Source organism: Oncorhynchus kisutch, linkage group LG4 (assembly GCF_002021735.2).
Source record: "Oncorhynchus kisutch isolate 150728-3 linkage group LG4, Okis_V2, whole genome shotgun sequence".
NCBI classification, from domain to species: Eukaryota; Metazoa; Chordata; class Actinopteri; order Salmoniformes; family Salmonidae; genus Oncorhynchus; species Oncorhynchus kisutch.
This window is the reverse complement of record NC_034177.2, coordinates 56317430-56339953: the sequence shown is the minus strand read 5'-3', so window position 1 is coordinate 56339953 and position 22524 is coordinate 56317430. Positions and strand designations below refer to the sequence as shown.

Here is a 22524-nt window from a genome sequence, read left to right as displayed (position 1 = left end):
GGAATGGGAAAAAAATTTGGTCTCTCGATGTGCAAAACTGATAGACATATACCCCAAGCGACTTACAGCTGTAATCGCAGCAAAAGGTGGCGCTACAAAGTATTAACTTAAGGGGGCTGAATAATTTTGCACGCCCAATTTTTCAGTTTTTGATTTGTTAAAAAAGTTTGAAATATCCAATAAATGTCGTTCCACTTCATGATTGTGTCCCACTTGTTGTTGATTCTTCACAAAAAAATACAGTTTTTTTATGTTTGAAGCCTGAAATGTGGCAAAAGGTCGCAAAGTTCAAGGGGGCCGAATACTTTCGCAAGGCACTGTATTATAGCCCAGGAGTATGCTTCGGTGGTAGCACAGGAGCCCTGGCCGGGCTAGCTTCAAGCTAAATTGGTACTTGCTCTGGGATGGAAACGCTAGCCAGGAGTAGTCATCTGGGATTGCGGTTAGCTAGTTGTGAAGATCCAGATGAAAATGTTCAGTTTGCGGTAGGAATCCGTGGATAAAATAACAGGTCCGTTATGCTCTGGTTAGAGTCACGTTGTTCGAACTGGCGAGAGCTTTCCGAGCTGAAGGTTAGCTGATGACCGCTGGCAATGGTTTGCTGACTGATATCTGGTAGTTCGCTGGCTAGCTTCAGTTGAGGGATTCCAGATCCGAAGTAAATATAAATACTTTAGGAGAAAAAAGCAGATCCACGCCACATTGGGTGAGGCGGGTTGGGTTGCAGGAGAGTATTTAGATGAGGTTTAGCAAAATATTTTAAAGGATAGGCGACGAAAAATATGTAAAACGATATATACAAGGGACACACCAGGACAAAGACGTCTGACTGCTACGCCATCTTGGATTACATGTCCTGTAATTCATCTCACGTGTAGTGGTCATTCATTGATGTACTGAAGGGATTTCCCAAAAGTATTCCAGTCTGTCCATGGCTGTTTGATACACTTTTTTACTCACTTTGTCTCTCTCATAGTGTAACAGTGCCCTCATGTGATCAGATAGAGAGATAGACACAATACAGGTAGATACTTTAAATGCTTTTATTGCTATCCATTTTCATTTTTTTTTCCAGAACAAGATTTATAAAGCGGATGTGAGGGTCACTCAGTGTAAACATGAGACGACAAGAAAAAAAGGCAAAGCTTTTCCATTTTTGACACCGTCAAAATTATAATTGTCTTCAATCAAAACAAAAAGGCAGATTTTTTTCTATATGTAGTTAATGTCTACGGTCACATACAATAACCCCTTAAAGGGCAGACAGTTGTTCTGTAAAGTTTAACAACAAAATGAAACAAAGCAGCAGTTGTTAATTCAAATCTACTTTAAAAGACACCAGAAGGGGTACAGTAGCCTGATTCCAGGTCTGTTGGTGCTGTCTTGCCAACTCCTCTATGGGCAGCAGTGGCAAGACAGCATAAATAGATTTGGGACCGGGCTAGGGGTACAGTGGGGGCCAATATTACTTAGACAATACTGTAGGACATGATTAGATCAAAATAAACAGTATCATATAAACTGATTGGATCTTTTAGACCATAGAAATAGTAAACCATAGAAATATAATCTATGGTTTGGACTCTAGTCCATTTCAGGCATAATGGAAACTAAAACTCCAAACACACTGAAACTACATGACATGGATATGTGGGAACTAAGCCCTGTGTAATCCTCAAAATAAGCGTGGGTTACCATAGTGACATTGTCTAGGGTGGTCAACAACATGTCAGACTAGAACAGCACTCACGTGTTTCGGCAACAGAACGACACACGGATTTAGTTACAATATCACTTCTGAACAAGAAAACATAATACAAGTGCTACTAAATACAGAATTACTTTTCATGTACATCATTCACATTTTTTTTGTATATATTTTTAAAATAATTAATTTCTTTAATAGTTTTGACTTTGAACAAGACAGACAAGGCAAGGGGAAAAAAACTGTATTTTCCCCGCACTCCTAACACCCTATACGGAAGAGTTGACATGGGATTGGTCGTTTTTGGTGAGTGGTTTAAGAGCTATACAGTTTTTGGTATGTGGGTGTGAGACAATGGTTAGACTGGTTTAGCCTATTGATACAGTTGAAGTCGGAAGTTTACATACACTTAGGTTGGAGTCATTAAAACTAGTTTTTCAACCACTCCACAAATGTCTTGTTAACAAACTATAGTTTTGGCAAGTCGGTTAGGACATCCTACTTTGTGCTTGACCAAAGTAATATTTCCAACAATTGTTTACAGATAGATTATTTCACTTATAATTCACTGTATCACAATTCCAGTGGGTCAGAAGTTTACATACACTAAGTTGACTGTGCCTTTAAACAGCTTGGAAACTCCAGAAAATCATTTGAGTCAATTGGAGGTGTACCTGTGGAAGTATTTCAAGGCCTACCTTCAAACTCAGTGCCTCTGCTTGACATCATGGGAAAATCAAAAGAAATCAGCCAAGACCTCAGAAAAAGAATTGTAGACCTCCACAAGTCTGGTTCATCCTTGGGAGCAATTTCCAAACGCCTGAAGGTACCACGTTCATCTGTACAAACAATAGTGAGCAAGTATAAACACCATGCAGGACCACGCAGCCGTCATACCATTCAGGAAGGAGACGTGTTCTGTCTCCTAGAGATGAACATACTTTGGTACGAAAAGTGCAAATCAATCCCAGAACAGCAGCAAAGGACATGGTGAAGATGCTGGAGGAAACAGGTACAAAAGTATATATTTCCACAGTAAAACAAGTCCTATATTGACATAACCATTCAAAGGCCACTCAGCAAGGAAGAAGCCACTGCTCCAAAACCGCCATAAAAAAGCCAGTCTACGGTTTGCAACTGCACATGGGGACAAAGATTGTACTTGTTGGAGAAATATCCTCTGGTCCGGTCTGATGAAACAAAAATAGAACTGTTTGGCCATAATGATCATCGTTATGTTTGGAGGAAAAAGGGGGAGGCTTGCAAGCCGAAAAACACCATCCCAACCGTGAAGCACAGGGGTGGCAGCATCATGTTGTGGGGGTGCTTTGCTGCAGGACGGACTGGTGCACTTCACAAAATAGATGGCTTCATGAGGAGGGACAATTATGTGGATATATTGAAGCAACATCTCAAGACATCAGTCAGGAAGTTAAAGCTTGGTCACAAATGGGTCTTCCAAATGGACAATGACCCCAAGCATTCTTTCAAAGTTGTGGCAAAATGGCTTAAGGACAACAAAGTCAAGGTATTGGAGTGGCCATCACAAAGCCCTGACCTCAATCCCATAGAATATTTGTGGGCAGAACTGAAAAACCGTATGCGAGCAAGGAGGTCTACAAACCTGACTCAGTTACACCAGCTCTGTCAGGGGGAATGGGCCAAAATTCACCCAAATTAATGTGGGCAGCTTGTGGAAGGCTACCCAAAACATTTGACCAAAGTTAAACAATTTAAAGGTAATGCTACAAAATACTAATTGAGTGTATGTAAACTTCTGACGCATTGGGAATGTGATGAAAGAAAAAAAAGCTGAAATAAATCATTCTCTCTGCTATTATTCTGACATTTCACATTCTTAAAATAAAGTGGTGATCTTAACTGACCTTTTATTAGGATTAATTGTCAGGAATTGTGAACAACTGAGTTTAAATGTATTTGGCTAAGGTGTATGTAAACTTCTGACTTCAACTGTACTTAGATACAGATTGTGTAATGCAGTTGTGGATTTTTTAGAATGCAACCCTACAGTATGCGACAGGAAGTATTTGCTGATTGGCTCATTTTAGTCCTGAGCCTGGTACCAGCCAATGCCATGCTCCTGATGAGGGAGGACTTTTAGTGATCTTGACAGAACAGCAGTCAACTTCATGCTGATTCTGTCTTTTCTGGTCCACTAGAATGATTTGCTAAACATGATATTTTTTTTATATTTTAATGAGACATCGTCACACTTCACACATCAGAAAACACACAATAAAACTGACATCTTATGTCCTTATAGGGAAAAGTTGGAGATCAATCTGCAATCCAACTGTTGAATACTTCATGCCCACATTTGATATATTAACCAAGAAGCCCTTATAGCTAACAGTGGTCAAATCCTCTCTTCTGTGTAGGGGTATAATATACTGTGTCTGTTAGCGCAAACAATCCTGGCTAACTAGACTAGAGGAAGAGCCTCATCAGTGTCCCATCTGTAATGCAGGGACAAGTTGATGAATGCAGTCCCCTGTGCTAACTATGCCTGGCTTTGGTCAGTCTTAATAGAGCTGCTCTATACCACCTACTCTCAGTCACGACACAGCAGACCGGGGCTCACATACTACCACAAATGCTTGACTGAGCTTGCCTGTTGCAATATAACCAATAGATACGTCTCAACCGTGCAAACTACGCTCATCTGGCACTCCAAGCAGGCTAAAGCAAACACTCAAAGTATTTGAAGGATTTCAAATAGTATTTGAACCCAGGTCGGGTACACTGTGTGGGTTGTCTGGGACATTGGTCTGCTTCATGTCTGAGCTACAGGGAATGGACACTCACTCGACCTTAATATCATTCATTCAAACATTTAAACATTAATTTACACTAACACCAGCATTAAATAAAAGGGAGTGCAGAATGTTGAAGGATAAAAGGTTGTGCCACTTTTAACTGCTTTAAACGGTAATAGCAGTACATCGACAGTCAGCAAACTTTGATTGAATCTTCCATGGAAGAGTCAGATTGTTAAAAAAAACACTCAAAATAAAGCTAACTGACCATTCAAAACCTCAAATCAATCAACAAAAACGGATTATAATCTCTTAATCTGTTCTTAATAACCATAAATTGATGCATTTGCTGTGCGAGTGAGTGTGTGGTTCCATTTGGCCTGCCACTGGGGGAGAAATCGACATGCATACACATACACTGATCACGTGATGAATCAGAAAACACAAAAGCATATTCACAGACATGGCAATCTCCAGTGACAAACACTTCCTCTCCTCTCCCCCTAAATTGCCCCTAGAACACTGATCCAAGATCAGTTTTGCATTTTCACCTGTAATAATTACAATTACGAGGGGGTGAGCGTTAGCTGATCATAGATCTTTGCTTATGGGCAACTCCTCCCCTCTCCTCCACACTCAGGGATCACTCTGTGTTCTCCAGGCCCTCCGTTTCCTCGGGCACTGCCCCCTCTCCCTGGAAGAGTTCTTCCAGCAGTTGCTCTCCGGCACCACCTGCCCGCGATGCCCAGAACGCGGCACTCTCCCTCAGGCCCAGGGTGCGCAGTAGTCGGGCGTAGTCCACGAACGCAGCCCCGATCAGCTTATGTGGCGACACATAGGTCAAGGAGAAAACACTGGGAAACAGACAAACCCCAATGCACAGTAAGATCTGGTTGGATAAAGGATGTGAAGTGTTCAGCCTGTAGTTGGTTATTAACACTTCTGGCTCTGCACATACTGTGTACCACAACCCCGGAGACTGGTGTTCAATCACCGCCTCGACCCTTCATACTGTTTCACCTATTCATCAATCTCCCTCTTCTGTCTGAATTAAAACATCAAAGTACAAAAGGTAGTGTGGTGTCCACTCTTCAGGTAAAGAAAATAAAGCATGTGAACTGTACTATAAAAGGTACAGTAAGTCCATTCTGTTCCAGACTGCTGTAGTACTAGACTAGACAAACTTTATGTGAGAAAGATTGAGAATAACCTGATTAGCACAGCCAGACTGTATGATGTCTTGACTTGACTTAGAAAGGATATTGGTGGAATCGTTGGCCTCCATCACTCCGTACTTCAGACAGGCTTCAATGAAGAGCGCCGCACGGTCAAAGTACCTCATGCTGTCACAGTTGAGATTGATGGATGGATGGGAGAAAGAGGTAGAGAGACAGGAGAGAGAGAAGGAGAGAGAGAGAGAGAGAGGAGGGGGGAGAGACATCAGAGAGAGGTGTGCATCATCACAACTTTCATGTCTCTGTTTTTGAAGCTTCGCGTCAACCTGCCAGCCACACGCCTTTCTAAGGTGTCATGGGGAGAGCCACATTAAAATGCAGGCTGCCACTGAGACAGCAGGTCTACTTACACAGAGCAGATCAATATTGAATGTGGTGAGAGAAGCAAGGTAGGAGAGCACCACCACACCTTTGAAAATGCTCAAAGTTAGACAATGAGGACCAATTTGGAGTGATGGATAACACAGAGCTGAGCAAAAAGCAGAATAAAGTCCCAGAGGAGCTGATAATGGGGAACATATGAGAGAGAGAGGCTGTTACTGTTACCTTTGTAGCATCTCTCCTACTTTATGGAAGCAGCCCAAGGATAGCAGCACTAGGATGGCCTTAGACTTCTGGTTGACCTGGGGGGAGCAGAGGTGCTCTGCCCAACGCTTTAGCACGTCTGAGCTCTCTGCCGGGTTCAGACGCACCTGACACACAGTTGCAGGCACACACGCATACAGAGGCACACATAAACGATCAAGTTATAATTTCAATTATGTTTTATAGGCTTTATCTGAACTACCACTACATTTTATATTACTGTACAGTCTTGATTGCAACGAACCATCTCCTTGACTCCAGCCCAGCAATATGATTTGAGAGTTTCTCTGGCCCTAATACTTTAAATGGGATACTGATGATGGACAGATGAGTGAAAGATAAGTTACCTTAGCCAGCCAGGCAGCGCGGTTCCACTCCCCATAGGTCTGCAGGTATCGGCATGCGTCCGCAGCCTTGTCAATCAAACACAGCAGTTGCACTCCCTCTGACAGACGGGAGAAAAAGAGAGGGGTTTAGGATTGATTACTAAGGGAAGCTATAACTGTGCTACAAGGCCTTTTTTATGGGCTGTGGAGTTAAACTACCTGTTATGTGAGCTGCTGGGCTGCAGAAGGGGACAGTGGTAATAATACACTGCATAATAATACACTACCTACTCCATAGAACTAGAGGTGGGGGTGTGCAATGGCAGAGGCTCTGCCTAGGCTGGTCTGGGTATTAGAGCCAAGGTTGGAAGAGCCCATGGCATACACCACAATGGTACCACAGTTGAAACAATAGTATTTTTGTTGCCACCTGCGTAGATATACAGTATAATACTAGAGTGACTGACATCATCAAACTTAATGGAACTAGTGTTCTATTTAGCTTTATGGCCACCAGTACATGCCAGATTGCCTTTGGCGATTATGATTGTGACCACCAGTTTGATGGTGCTCTGGGAGGGCAGCTTAGAAATAAAATACTAGAGTGGCAGATGTCATATACCTTCCATACACTAGAGTTATATTTAATTATATGGCTTCCAGTTACCTGCCAGTTTGCCGTTGGCGATCATGTTGGTGGCCACTAGTTTGATGGTGCTCTGGGAGGGCCCTGAGGAGGTGATGGTGGTCACCAGACACGCCTTCAGTGAGTCACAGTAGTAACTGGGGTTGTCAGCACTAGTCTCCAACAGCAACTGCACCGCTCGGTCCGTCTGAGGGAGAGAAGACAGGAGAAGAAAAATGTTAGAAGATTGTTATTTTAAAAAGGCACTGCCTCCCACCGCTTACAACTCTTTTCATTTCTTAATTGGGGATAAAGACCATGAGAGAGAGACAGGGAAGTTGAAAGAGGGTTTGTGTCAGAAGTATTGTGTTTCTTTGAGTTCTCTCGTCTCACTGTTCTTTATTCAATGTCTGTGATGCCTACCATTGTCCATTGTGACAACTGCAAAATTGACAGTGTTTTGCACATGTTTTTGGGCCATCTCTGTTATGTTTGTAATGTCTTTCTTTTGTGGACTCCAGGGAGACTAGCGGTCGCTAGGGCCAAGGAGTCAGCTAATGGGGATCCAAATAAAGAACAAAGAAAATAGGTTGCAGAGAGTGAATGAGAGGAGAGGGGAAAAAAACAGTCATTATTTATACCTTTAATCAGGTAAAGAATGGTGGCCATACACTATGGACCAGTAGTTAACATAAACATTTAGGATCTCCAGACTTCCAAGCATAAAATGCATTTGGACAATATTCAGACCCCTCGACTTTTTTCCACATTTTGTTAAGTTACAGCCTTATTCAAAAATGGATTCAATTGTGTTTCTCTCGTAAATCTCCAGACAATAGCCCATAATGACATAGCAAAAACAGGTTTTTAGAAATTGTAGCAAATGTATATAAAATGTATATAAAAAAAGAAACGTCCCTTTTCAGGACCCTGTCTTTCGAAGACAAGTAAAAATCCAATTAACTTCACAGATCTTCATTGTAAAGGCTTTAAACACTGTTTCCCATGCTTGTTCAATGAACCATAAACAATTAATGAACATGCACCTGTGGAACGGTCGTTAACTTCTTATGGCTGGGGGCGCTATTTTCACGTTCGGATGAAAAGCGTACCCAGAGTAAACTGCCTGCTACTCAGGCCCAGAAGCTAAGATATGCATATTATTGGGTAGATATGGATAGAACACACACTGAAGTTTCTAAAACTGTTTGAATGATGTCCGTGAGTATAACAGAACTCATATAGCAGGCGAAAACCTAAGAAAAATCCAACCAGGAAGTGGGAAATCTGAGGTTTGCAGTTTTTCAATTGCCTATCCAATATAAAGTGTACATTTTGGTCTGATTGCATTTTGGTCTGATTGCAAAAGGCTTCCACCAGATGTCAACAGTCTTTAGAACGTTGTTTCAGGCTTCTACTATGATAGGGGAGCAAATAAGAGCTGTTTGAACCAGTGGTCTGGCAGGGTATCTGTATGGTGGCTGAGCGCTGTACTCAGATTATCGCATGGTGTGCTTTTGCCATAAAGCTTTTTTGAAATCTGACACAGCGGTTGCATTAAGGAGAAGTTTATCTTTAACTCTATGCATAACACATGTATCTTTCATCAACGTTTATGATGAGTATTCCTGTAAATTGATGTGGCTCTCTGCAAAATCACTGGATGTTTTGGAGGCAAAACATTACTGAACATAACGCGCCAATGTAAAATAAGATTTTTGGATATAAATATGAACTTTATCGAACAAAACATACATGTATTGTGTAACATGAAGTCCTAGGAGTGCCATCTGATGAAGATCATCAAAGGTTAGTGATTCATTTTCTCTCCATTTCTGCTTTTTGTGACTCCTCTCTTTGGCTGGAAAATGGCTGTTCTACTGTGACAAGGCGCTGACCTAACATAATCGCATGGTATGCTTTCTTCGTAAAGCCTTTTTGAAACCGGAAATTGTGGTGGGATTAACAACAAATGTATCTTTAAAATGGTGAACAATACTTGTATGTTTGAGGAATTTTAATTATGAGATTTCTGTTGTTTGAATTTGGCGCCCTGCACTTTCACTGGCTGTTGTCAAATCAATCCTGTTAACGGGATTTAATCCGTAAGAAGTTAAGACACTAACAACTTAAAGACGGTAGGCAATTAACGTCATTGTTATGAAAACTTAGGACACTAAAGAGGCCTTTCTACTGACTCAGAAAAACACCAAAAGAAAGATGTCCAGTGTCCCTGCTCATCTGCCTGAATGTGCCATAGGCATGCTGCAAGGAGGCATGAGGACTGTAGATGTGGCCAGGGCAATAAATTGCAATGTCCGTACTGTGAGACGCCTAAGACAGTGCTACAGGGAGACAGGACGGACAGCTGATCGTCCCCACAGTGGCAGACCACGTGGAACAACGCCTGCACAGCATCCGAACATCACACCTGCGGGACAGGTACAAACCCACCAGCGCTGGACCAGACAGGACTGGCCAAATGTGCTCTTCACTGACGAGTCACGGTTTTGTCTCACCAGGGGTGATGGTCAGATTCACTTTTATCGTGGAAGGAATGAGCGTTACAGCGAGGCCTGTACTTTGGAGGTGCAGGATCCGTCATTCTCTGGGGCGGTGTGTCACAGCATCATCTGACTGAGCTTGTTGTCATTGCAGGCAATCTCAAAGCTGTGCGTTACAGGGGAGACATCCTCCTCCCTCATGTGGTACCCTTCTTGCAGGCTCATCCTGACATGACCCTCCAGCATGACAATGCTGGCCATACTGCTCGTTCTGTGCAGTGTGATCTCCTGCAAGACAGGAATGTCAGTGTTCTCCCATGGCCAGCGAAGAGCCCGGGTCTCAATCCAATTGAGCATGTTTGGGACCTGTTGGATCGGAGAGTGTGGGCTAGGGCCATTCCCCCCAGAAATGTCTGGGAACTTGCAGGTGCCTTGGTGGAAGAGTGGGGTAACATCTCACAGCAAGAACTGGCAAATCTGGTGCAGTCCATGAGGAGGAGATGCACTGCAGTACTTCATGCAGCTGGTGGCCACACCGTATACTGACCGTTACTTTTGATTTTGACTCCCCTCTTTGTTCAGGGACACATTATTAAATTTGTTAGTCACATGTCTGTGGAACTTGTTCAGTTTATGTCTCAGTTGTTGAATCTTATGTTCATACAAATATCTACACGTTAAGTTTGCTGTGAGAGGACGGCTCTTTTTTTGCTGAGAGATGTGTGTGTGTGTGTGTGTGTGTGTGTGTATGTATATATATATATATATATAAACTGAAACATTTACATAAGTATTCAGACTCCTTACTCAGTACTTTGTTTTAGTACATTTGGCAGTGATTATTAGAATTGAGTATTCTTAGGTATGATGCTACAAGCTTAACACACATGTTCTGATCCTCTCAAACTCTGTCAGGTTGGATGGGGAGCGTCGCTGCACAGCTGATTTCAGGTCTCTCCAGAGATGTTCAATTGGGTTCTATTCCGGGCTCTGGCTGGGCCATTCAATGACATTTAGAGACTTGTCCCGAAGCCACTCCCGTGTTGTCTTGGTTGTGTGTTTAGGGTCATTGTCCTGTTGGAAGGTGAACCTTCACCCCAGTTTGAGGTCCTGAGCGCTCTGGAGCAGGTTTTCATCAAGGATCTCTCTGTACTTCGCTCTGTTCATCATTCCCTCGATATGACAGCCCACTTGGAGTTTGCTAAAAGGCACCTAAAGACTCTCAGACCATGAGAAACAAGATTATCTGGTCTGATGAAACGAAGATTGAACCCTTCGGCCTGAATGCCAAGTGTCACGTCTGGAGGAAACATTGCACCATCAATACGGTGAAGCATGGAGGTGGCAGCATCATGCTGTGGGTATGATTGTCAGTGACATGGACTGGGAGACTAGTCAGGATTGAGGAAAAGATGAACGAGACAAAGTACAGACAGATCCTTGATGAAGTCCTGAGCGCTCTGGAGCAGGTTCTCAGACTGGGGTGAAGGTTCCCCTTCCAACAGGACAGCAACCCTAAGCACAAAGCCAAGACAACGCAGGAGTTGCTTCAGGACAACTCTTTGAATGTCCTTGAGTGGCCCAGCCAGAACCTGGACTTGAACCTGGCTTAACATCATCCACATCCAACCTGACAGAGCATGAGAAAAATGGGAGAAACTCCAAATACAGGTGTGCCAAGCTTGTAGCGTCATACTCAAGGCTGTAATTGCTGCAAAAAGTGCTTCAACAAAGTACTGAGTAAAGAATCTGAATATTGATGTAAATGTGATATTTAGGTTTTAAATACATTTGCAAAGAAATAAAAAAGGTTTTTGCGTTGTCATTATGGGGTATTGTGTGTAGATTTGGGCTGTTGTGGTGACCGTATTACTGCCACACCGGTGGTCACGAGTCATGAAGGCAGTCAAATTCCACATGACCATTTAGTCACGGTAATTTGGCTTCTCCAAGCTCTGATGCTGCTAATGGTCATTAGTAGCCAACCAAATTTGCTAACTGCCTGGTACTCAGCACTCTATTGTCCCTCTAATCACTATGACATCAATGCAAATGCCATCAAAAATCAAATCAAACACTTCATGAGAGTCCATGGGGTCATGTTGCACAACATTTCTATAGGCTATGCAATTGTGCGAGAAAACATATTGATGGCCTCTCTTAAAAAGAGAAGGATCCCATCAGCTTTCTATAGTACTATATTTATTTCTCAACTTTCCTAGTTGAGTATGTATGGCCCCGTTGGAAAACATAAATGGATTGTTTGAAAATGTGAAGAAAAAACACATTGCGTGTAGTGAACTAGTTTGAGAAAACCTGCTCTAAAGCAATTCAGAAAGCTGATTGAGGACTTTATTACTGATGTATGCGTATAGATTAAATATATATATTTTTCTTTCTCACCCATCTACAGACAACACCCCATAATGACAAAGTGAAAACATGTTCTTACATTTTTGCAAATTTATTGAAAATGAAATACAGAAATATCTAATTTAGATAACTACTCACTGTCCCAAGTCAATCATTTGTAGAAGCACCGTTGGCAGTGATTACAGCTGTGAGTTATTCTGGGTAAGTCTCTAAGAGCTTTCTACACCTGGATTGTGCAACATTTGCCCATTATTCTTAAAAAAAGGATTGCTCTGTGCTTAGCTCCATTCTGTTATTTTTTTTATCCTAACAAAACTCCCCATTCAACAACCATTACAAGCGTACCCATAACATGATGAAGCCACCACTATGCTTGAAAATATTGAGTGGTACTCAGTAATGTGTTGTATTGGATTTGCCCCAAACATAACACTTTGTATTTAGGACAAAAAGTGAATTGCTTTGCAACATTTTTTGAAGTATTACTTTAGTTCATTGTTGCAAACAGGATGCATGTTTTGGAATATTTGTATTCTATACAGGCTTCTTTCTTTTCAATCTGTTAATTAGAGTAGTATTGTGGAGTAACTACAATGTTGTTGATCCATCTACAATTTTCTCATTAAACTGTTAAAGTCACCATTGGCCTCATGAAATCCCTGAGCGGGTTCCTTACTCTCCGGCAACTGACTTAGCTTAGGAAGGATGACCATCTTTGTAGTGACTGGGTGTATTGACACACCATCCAAAGTCAATCAATACAATGTATTTATAATGCCCTCTTTAGATCAGCCGATGTCACAAAGTGCTATACAGAAACCCAGCCTAAAACCCCAAAACAGCAAGCAATGCAGATGTAGAAGCACGGTGGCTAGGAAAAACTCCCTAGAAAGGGGGGAACCTAGGAAAAAAACTAGAGAGGAATCAGGCTCTGAGGGGTGGCCGGTCCTCTTCTGGCTGTGCAGGGCTGAGATTATAACAGTACATGGCCAAGATGTTCAAACGTTCATAGATGACCAGCAGGGTCAAATAATAATAATAATAATAATAAGCACAGTGGTTAATAATGTAATTAATAACTTCACCGTGCTCAAAGGGATATACATTTTTATCATCTACCAATACGTGCCCTTCGTTGCGATGCATTGGAAACACCTCCCTGGTCATTTGGTTGAATATGTGCTTGAAATTCACTGGTCGACTGAGGAACCTTCAGATAATTGTATGTGTGGGGTACAGAGATAAGGCAGTAATTCAAAAATAATGTTAAACCCTATTTATTATTGCACATAGAGTGAGTCCATGCAATTTACGTGACTGAAGCCCATTTTCACTCCTGAACTTATTTAGGCTTGCTATAACAAAAGGGGTTGAATACTTACGCAAAAAAATTCAGCTATACATTTTTTATTAATGTACAAATTCCTAAAAACATAATTCCACTTTGACAATATGGGGTAGTGTGTGTGTAAGCCAGCAACAAAACATCTCAAATTAATACATTTTTGATTCAGGCTGTAACACAACAAAATGTCAAGGGGTGTGCATACTTTCTGAAGGCACTGTACGCTATGGGCTGCATGATGTGACTATTGATCATTTAAAAAAGTCAGGGGGAAAATGCATGCGTTCGAAATTAGATAAGATTTAAAATTTAGAATGACTCATAATCATGCACCTGTCAGAACAGGGGAAGTAAAATAAAATAAAATATATTTTAAAAAAAATCACCCATTAGCACTTAAATAGAGAATGGATTGGGGTTTGTGATTCATTCATTTTCATTAAAGCCAGGTAGGCTACTCCAGTTGTATTGCGAAGCAATGTGCCAAATTAGCAGTTGAGAAATAAATATAGTAGCCTTGCAATAGAAATCTGGGATTTGACAGTCCCTTACAGGCAGCTCAGTGGCATGTAAAATTCGGTATTTCATATTACAGTAAGCCTACACCTACCTTAATATAAAAATGGTATCAGCTCAAATACTGTACACAGTACAATACCGTAAAATGAACTGTATTATACTGTAAAAACAAATGCCACCGTAATCAGAATGAATGGATGAATTAAATTATTTGAGGGGAGAGGTTTGTATTTCACAGTATTTTACTGTAATTACAAGGGATTGGTAAAAGCAAGTGTTTACACATTACAGCATATTAATAAATAGTTGGTGTTTTATTTCACTTGCATTTCTAGAGGCCTTAAAACCTCTCTGGGATAGTAGCGTCCCCACCCTGCCAACAGCCAGTGAAAGTGCAGGGCGCAAAAAAAATCAAAATAATCTCAAATAAAATTCCTCAAGCATACAAGTATTTTACACAATTTTAAAGATAAAATTCTCGTTAATCCAGACAATGTCTGATTTCAAAAAGACTTTACAGCGAAAGCACCACAAACGATTATGTTAGGTCACCACCAAGTCACAGAAAAACACAGCCATTTTTCAGCCAGCGAGGAGTCACAAAAAGCAGTAATATGGATAAAATGAATCACTAACCTTTGATGATCTTCATCAGATGACACTCATAGGACTTCATGTTACACAATACATGTATGTTTTGTTCGATAAAGTGCTTAATTATATCCAAAAACCTAATTTTACATTGGCGTGTTATGTTCAGTAGTTTCAAAACATGCAGTGATTTTGCAGAGAGCCACATCAATTTACAGAAATCCTCATAATAAATATTGAAAAAAGACAACTATTATACATAGAACTTTAGATAAACTTCTCCTTAATGCATCTGCTGTGTCAGATTTAAAAAAAACTTTACGGAAAAAGCACACCATGCAATAATCTGAGTACGGCGCTCAGAGACCAAACAAGCCAAAAAGATAGCTGCCATATTGTGCAGTCAACAGAAGTAAAAAATAATAAATAATAAATATTCACTTACCTTTGATGTTCTTCATCAGAATGCATTCCCAGGAATCCCAGTTCCACAATAAATGTTTGATTTGTTCGATAAAGTTAATAATTTATGTCCAAATAGCTCCTTTTGTTAGGGCGTTTGGTAAGTCCAGCCGAAAGGTCGGACGAAAAGTCCAAAAAGTTATATTACAGGTCGTAGAAACATGTCAAACGATGTATATAATCAATCTTTAGGATGTTATCATAAATCTTAAATAATGTTCCAACCGGCGAATTCCTTTGTTTGTAGAAGAGCAATGGAACGCAAGCTAACTTTCACATGACCGCGCATCATGAGCTCGTGGCAATCTGCCAGACACCTGGCTCAATCCCCAATCCCCCCCTCCACTTCACAGTAGAAGCATCAAACAAGGTTCTAAAGACTGTTGACATCTAGTGGAAGCCCTAGGAAGTGCAACATGACCAATATCCCACTGTATCTTCGATAGGCTACGAGTTGAAAACCTACAAACCTCAGATTTCCCACTTCCTTGTTGGATTTTTCTCAGGTTTTCGCCTGCCATATGAGTTATGTTATACTCACAGACATCATTCAAACCGTTTTAGAAACTTCAGAGTGTTTTCTATCCGAATATACTAATTATATGCATATAAGCTTTAAAGGCTGAGTAGCAGGCAGTTTACTCTGTGCACCTTATTCATCCAAGCTACTCAATACTGCCCCTCAGTCACCAAAAAGTTAACAAAGGCTTCCAAAACTGGCAGTGACTACAGACCAAAAGAACATGGCAAAACGACTTGCTGCCACTCCAATCTGCACCCTATACGGTGACTTCAGAAAAGTATTCATACCCCTTGACTTGTTCCACATTTTGTTGCGTTAAAGCCTGAATTAAACATGAATTAAATTGAGATGTTTAGTCACTGGCCTAAACACAATAACACCCCATATAATGTAAAGATTTTTTATATATTTTTTAACAAATTCATAAAAAATGTAAAGATTTTTTATATATTTTTTAACAAATTCATAAAAAATGTAAAGCTTAAATGTCTTGAGTCAGTAAATATTCAGCCCCTTTGTTATGGAAAATCAAAATAAGTTCAGGAGTAAAAATGTGCTTAACAAGTCACAAAATAAATTGCATGGACTCACGTCGGTGTGCAATAGGACGTGTGCAATAGGACGTGAGGATTTTTAGGACGTTAACAGGATTTTTGAATGACTAGCTCATCTCTGTACCCCACACTCACAATTATCTATAAGGTCCCTCAGTCGAGCACTGAAATTCAAACACAGATTCAACCACAAAGACCAGGGAAGTTTTCCAATGCCTTGCAAAGAAGGGCACCTATTGGTAGATGTGTAAGAAAGAAGAAGATTGAATTGAATATCCCTTTGAGCATGGTAAAGTTATTAATTACAGTTTGGATGGTGTATCAATACACCCAGTCACTACAAAGATACAGGTGTCCTTCCTAAATCAGTTGCCGGAGAGGAAGGAAACTGCTCGGGGATTTCACCATGAGGCCAATGGTGACCTTTAAACAGGTACAGTGTTTCATGGCTGTGATGGGAGAAAACAGAGTATGGATCAACAACATTATTGTTACTTCACAATACTAACCTAATTGACAGAGTGAAAAGAAGGAAGCCTGTACAGAACACAAATATTATACATCCTGTTCGCAACAAGACACTAAAGAAAAAGCGCAAAACATGTGGCAAAGCAATAAACATTTTCTTCTGAATACAAAGTGTTATGTTTGGGGCCAATCCATTGCAACACATTACTGATTACCACTCTCTATATTTTCAAGCATAGTGGTGGCTGCATCATGTTATGGGTATGCTTGTAATCGTTATGGACTGATGAGGATAAAGGATACAAAATAAATGGAATGGAGCTAAGGACAGGCAAAATCCTTGAAGAAAATAGGGTTCAGTCTGCTTTCCACCATACACTGGGAGATTAATTCACCTTTCAGCAGGACAATAAACAAAAATGCAAGGCCAAACCCTTGCTTACCAAGAAGAAACGGAATGTTCCTGAGTGGCCGAGTTACAGTTTGACTTAAATTTATAATCTATGGAAATGTCTGTCTAGCGATGATCAAATCAAATCAACAACCAATATAACAGAGCTTGAATAATATTGAAAAGAATAAGGAGCATGTTGCACAATCCAGGTGTAGAAAGCTCTTAGAGACTTACCCAGAAAGACTCACAGCTGTAATTGATGCCAAAGGTGCTTCTACAAAGTATTGACTCGGGGGTTTGAAATGCAGAATTAATATTTCTGCATTTCATTTTCAGAAGAAAATAAAATACATGTTTTCACTTTGTCATTATAGTGTATTATGTGTAAATGGGTGAGAAAAATAAATAATATTTTAGAAATGTTGAATTTAGGCTGTAACATGTCATGACGTTGGCCCGGGGATAGGTTTATGACAGTCATAAATACCTCTTACCCCCTTTTTCCTCACTCTACCCTACTGATGTGAAATTTGAAAACCCTTTGGTTAACATAGAGATCCTGGGAACATCAGAAGGTGGGGGGAAATGAACTATATTCTGGTAATCCGACCAATTGAACATATGTGGTGGTACTTAATGAATATGATGTCAGTTCGGTTGTCATCTGGGACATTCTCATCAATGATAGGATGACATAAACTCTACAGTGGAAAGTCTGCACATAGGAGTCACATGGAATTGTTGTTCAATTTAAATGTTTGAATATAAAATTATGAGTTAAGAGATTTTCCACTGTAGAGATTTTAATTTTAGCTTCCAAATGAGAGATTTGGGTTTTCATAAGGTTAGGGCTCTTATCAATCAGTGGCCCGCCGCTATGAAGAGTCATGGGTTATAAAACTTTTCAAACACACCCTTCTATATAAAGCCTTGACAAAAATGTAACCTCCTGTTACAAGTACGTGAGGTCTGCAGCCTCTGCGTTAAAAGGACTAACATGTCAACTACTAAGCCAACCTCAGAGTAAGCTTTGGTTGCGAATGGTATTAACTTGATACCTCCTAGCCGTTGAGTTAGCAACAGCAGCTGCAAACGCGGGCTAGGAAAGAACAGACAAGAGTATCCCGTCTACAACACAACGACGTTACTTCAACGTATCCAATTGACCACCAGAGACATTCTTCAAAGGACAAAGGACTCGGTTTGGCAACACGGCCTTCCATCTACCACCGACCTACCGAAGCGCAGCTCAGAGTAAATATTTATTGCATTTTCCTTTTCCAAATGGGCGGTAATTTAGAATGCATAAGATACTGTATTTACGATAGCACAGCTTCTCCCTTTGTCCCTCAGTCTTCCGCTCTTTCATTCAAACCTAGCCCCTTTTCTTTTGTGTTACCAGCTGTCATATCTGTTCCGCCCGCTAGGGACATTTTCATTTATGACGTAATTTGTAATCTAGGGTTTAATTCATTCTGTGTATATGTAATTCTGTGTGATTAGTTAGGTATTTAGTAAATAAATAATTAAACCCAATTTTGTATTGCTGATTCAACTTGTTAGCCAGGGTTCCTGAAGATACCCAAGAATTTACAACTTTCAGATGAGACTGAATTAAGATGACGATTAATATTGACCTCTATTGATGTAAAATATTACTAGGTCTTTAAGAGTTTATTCAGAAGATAACAGCTCTATAAATATTATTTTGTGGTGCCCCGACTCTAGTTAATTACATTTACATGATTAGCTCAATCAGGTAATATTAATTACAGAGAAAGGATTTCATAGAATAGCATGTCATATCACTTAATCCGGCATAGCCAAAGACACAACAAAATGTGAAATAAGTCAATGGGTATGAATACTTTCTGAAGGCACTGTACATTTTATGGGGCAGTATAAGTACAAAGGAGTCAAATTGGGGCAGCAGGTAGCCTAGTGGTTAGAGCGTTGGGCCAGTAACCGAAATGTTGCCAGATCGAATCCCAAAGCTGCCAAGGTAAAAGTCTGTTGATCTGCCCCTGAACAAGGCAGTTAACCCAAATAAGAATTTGTTCTTAACTGACTTGCCTAGTTAAATAAAAAATGTAGATATTTTTTTATTCTCTCTCACAGGTGCAATAAATATAGCCTCTTACAAGGCATGCATCAAAACATGTTAATACGACAGAAAGAACAATACCATGCGCCCACTAGTGGTCAAAAGGTTTTTGGCACTCCAAAGATACGGTACTGTATTCTGTGGGGTGGAATTACAGTACCATTAGAAATGGAATAATTCTATCCCCAGCCACAAAATGTACCATCATTTACAGTATGCTGCAGTAAAAAAAAAGTATTTTTACTGTTGATAATACCCAACATTACTGTATAAATTCCAAATCAAATCACATATTATTTGATATAGTGTATAGAAATGTTCCGCAATAACTGGGCTTATAAGAACACATTTCATTCCACGCATCAACAAGCTATTTTAGGAGCTGGCTCTCACTGCGCGACATGTGCTATTCTGCTGAAACTCAATGCCAGGGGTCTCCAAACTTGTTCCTTGAGCGCTAACCCTCCTGAAGGTTTTCGCTCCAACCTCAGATGATACTAACCTGTTTCAGCTTATCAACCAGCTAATTATTAGCCTCACATTCCAAAATGTTCCAATGGCATGAAGTGTTTGATTTGATTTTTGATTATATTTGCATTGATGTCAGAGTGATTAGAGGGACAATAGGGCAACCCGAATACGAGGCCATTAGCAACTTGAGGTACTTTAGAAAGTTTGGTAGGCTACTAATGACCATCAACGGTACGAGTGGTGGCATTCATACAGAACGCAGTTTTGGAGTAGCCTTGTCACCGTAACTCAGCGGTCATGTAGAATTTGACAATGGTCATAACTGGTAACTGCTGGTGTGGCTGTAATATGGTCACCTTAACAGCCCTATTGGCGCGTCTTCATCCTCCACTGACAGGGGTGTTGGAGGGAAAGAGAGCAACAACACTCATCCCTGTCCATCAGGGCTGGGAGAGAAGGGGTGAGAGAAAGAGGGAGCGAGCAGAAAAGAACAGTGTGTGCGTTGTAAATATTTTGTGTATGAAAGACAGACTGCAGTATATGTTCTTCTGCAGGTGTGCTCAGGCGTGTGTGTGTGTGTACAAGTGTTTGTGTGCAAAATAGAGATTTAGTCTGAAAGAAAGAATACAGTATATTGTATTTGTGTGTGCATATGACAACTTCTACAGAAGCCCATACAGTAGTGTAAAGACAGTAGTACTGACCTGTCCCAGCAGGAGGAGCTGGTCAGCACACTTCTTGGTGTGTTCATAACTGGACCTCTTCACCTCCTGTAGATGGACTCGCTCCAACTGGAACCTCTGTTACGACACAAAGAGAGCGAGATTTAGAGATTATTATTTAACCTTTACTTATCCAGATTTGTATCATTGAAATAAAAATCTTTACAATTTTACAAGAGAGACCTGTTTCAAGATGGCAGCCATCAACAGTTACTAAAGTTACACATATATAGTAAAGGTACGTTCAATTACGTTACAAAAAAAACATAGCAAACGCAATCCTCAAGTCACGTGGTACGAGTGGCAATCACAATTGTCATCTACATATTTATCGACCAACCTCGACCAACCCGAAATATAATATATTTTCTTGGCCTGGTGAGATTGTTCATGAGATCATTACACGAGTAGAGATGGTGAAGAAGATAAAGTATGAGAGACAGGAGATGGAGAGTAAGAAGGTAAAGGGATAGAGACTACGTAAAGAGAACATGTCATTACATTTTGTTTAAATATTCAAGAATCGTTATTCTATTGCACTGCCAAGCTCCATCAGACATTTATATTCCGCACCAACCCATCACAATGATTGCATTTAATGTTCACTGCAGGATAATTGATGAAACTCAGACAAATGCATGAAAGTGTTTTCAGAACAAAGAAGAAAAGTAATAAAATCTAGAATTATATTGTCTAGTGGATAGACTCGATGGATTTTCCAAAACACAAGAGCTAATCAGAGTATTATAAGAGGACTGAGGAGAAGATACTGGGCAGAAGAAGTGCTGTGGACCAAACATTACCTAGTTAAATAAAGGATAAATAAAAATACATAAAATACCAAAGTTCTCTATGACAACTAAGGGGATAGTGCTAAACACACTCACTGCAGGTAAATGTAGTGTTCAGAACATGTTGGTGCAACAGTTGAAAATGGACAGAGGAAGAGAGGCTGTTTTGGTGCCATCATCATCATCATCTTCCCCATCTGCTACACCATCTTAGTTAACCTGCTAAAGCTAAAGAAGAGAGCAAAAGTGTGTAGGCGAGCTGAGCCTGTTGAAGCGAGCCTGAACTAAGAGACTGAATTTTGACAGAGATTGAAAATTGTCTTGTTACTTGAAGTTGACCTTTGCTTATTGTCTACGTTCAGGGGGGGGTTCTGTTTTAACATGTTCTGACCACAGTCCTGCCATGACTCTCCTGTGATGATCCAAAGGACCAGGTTACAGTGGATCAGCTCTACAGAGCTCTCTCTCTCCCGTAGAGGGGGAGAGGGATGGATGTGTCTTTTTTTATGACATCTCGTTCGTAAACCATAGGCAGCAGACGATTCCTTTTGTGGCCTAATTTGGGCAAATGGAATGTCTCTGTGTTACATTAGAGTTTTACCGCCCAAGAACTTCAACATCAAACCATGGACACTGGGATATTGGGACTTATGAGAGATGGAATATGGAAAATTAACGTCTATTTTGGGATGTCATTAAAAGTTGCATGAAGACGTTATAACGAAAACATTGTAACTTGAAGAATTTTCATACGGTGTATGTCATGTTTACATGCTTTGCGTTGTGTGGAAAAAATCCAGGATAAAGAGAATCTTTTGTGACGATAAGATTCTGATTTTATTTCTCTAACGAGATCATAGTAAATTGTGATACCTTGTCTCTTAACTAGCTACACCCCAGAGAGCGTGTCAGCAAGACGTTAACACCCCCTTTCTACCCGAGTGTATAAAGCATTTTAGTTAATAATTAACATATCAGAATAGAAGGGCCACAAGCTGCAGCTGAGGTCTACAATTAGTCACAACCCCGAAATGCAACACGAGTTTGAAGAAGAAAAAGGAACCTCATAACAATCAATGATACAGTTGAGTACTGAGTACTGTATCTAAGGTGATGAATTTCAGCAGGACCATACGGTTCTTCTCTTCAAATCATTGTTTGTCTACACGGCTTTTATCACCAATCTGGGATCATCGACACGGCTGATTAGCTGTCCTCAGGAGACCACTCTTCCTGAACGAGTGCAAATAACCAAACAACTAAGAAGGACAATATGACATATTGTGGACAATCAGACTTACACCCGAGAACGAAGGAGAAGGCCATTCAAAGAACAAGGCCTCTGTCGAACCCTTATCACCAAGCTGAACCTGGCCCACGAAGGCCTGGGCCCAACAGAGATACACCAACAAAGCCATTCAACGCGTTAAAAAAAGTCCCTTTTTCAGTC

General features: G+C 40.6%; 1 protein-coding gene across 1 annotated transcript in view; it reads right to left on the bottom strand.

The window, feature by feature from the left end:
* Window positions 1-1029: 1029 nt before the first annotated feature.
* Window positions 1030-22524, bottom strand: part of wdr11 (WD repeat domain 11) — a 141471-nt gene continuing 119976 nt past the window's right edge. Inside the window, exons 24-29 of the mRNA XM_020481331.2 lie at window positions 20266-20361; window positions 7296-7461; window positions 6650-6747; window positions 6264-6409; window positions 5746-5825; window positions 1030-5307 (exon numbers count right to left, since the gene is read on the bottom strand). Coding sequence (XP_020336920.2) covers window positions 5126-5307; window positions 5746-5825; window positions 6264-6409; window positions 6650-6747; window positions 7296-7461; window positions 20266-20361 — 768 coding nt within the window. The 3' untranslated portion in view covers window positions 1030-5125. The remainder of the gene's footprint in view (window positions 5308-5745; window positions 5826-6263; window positions 6410-6649; window positions 6748-7295; window positions 7462-20265; window positions 20362-22524) is intronic.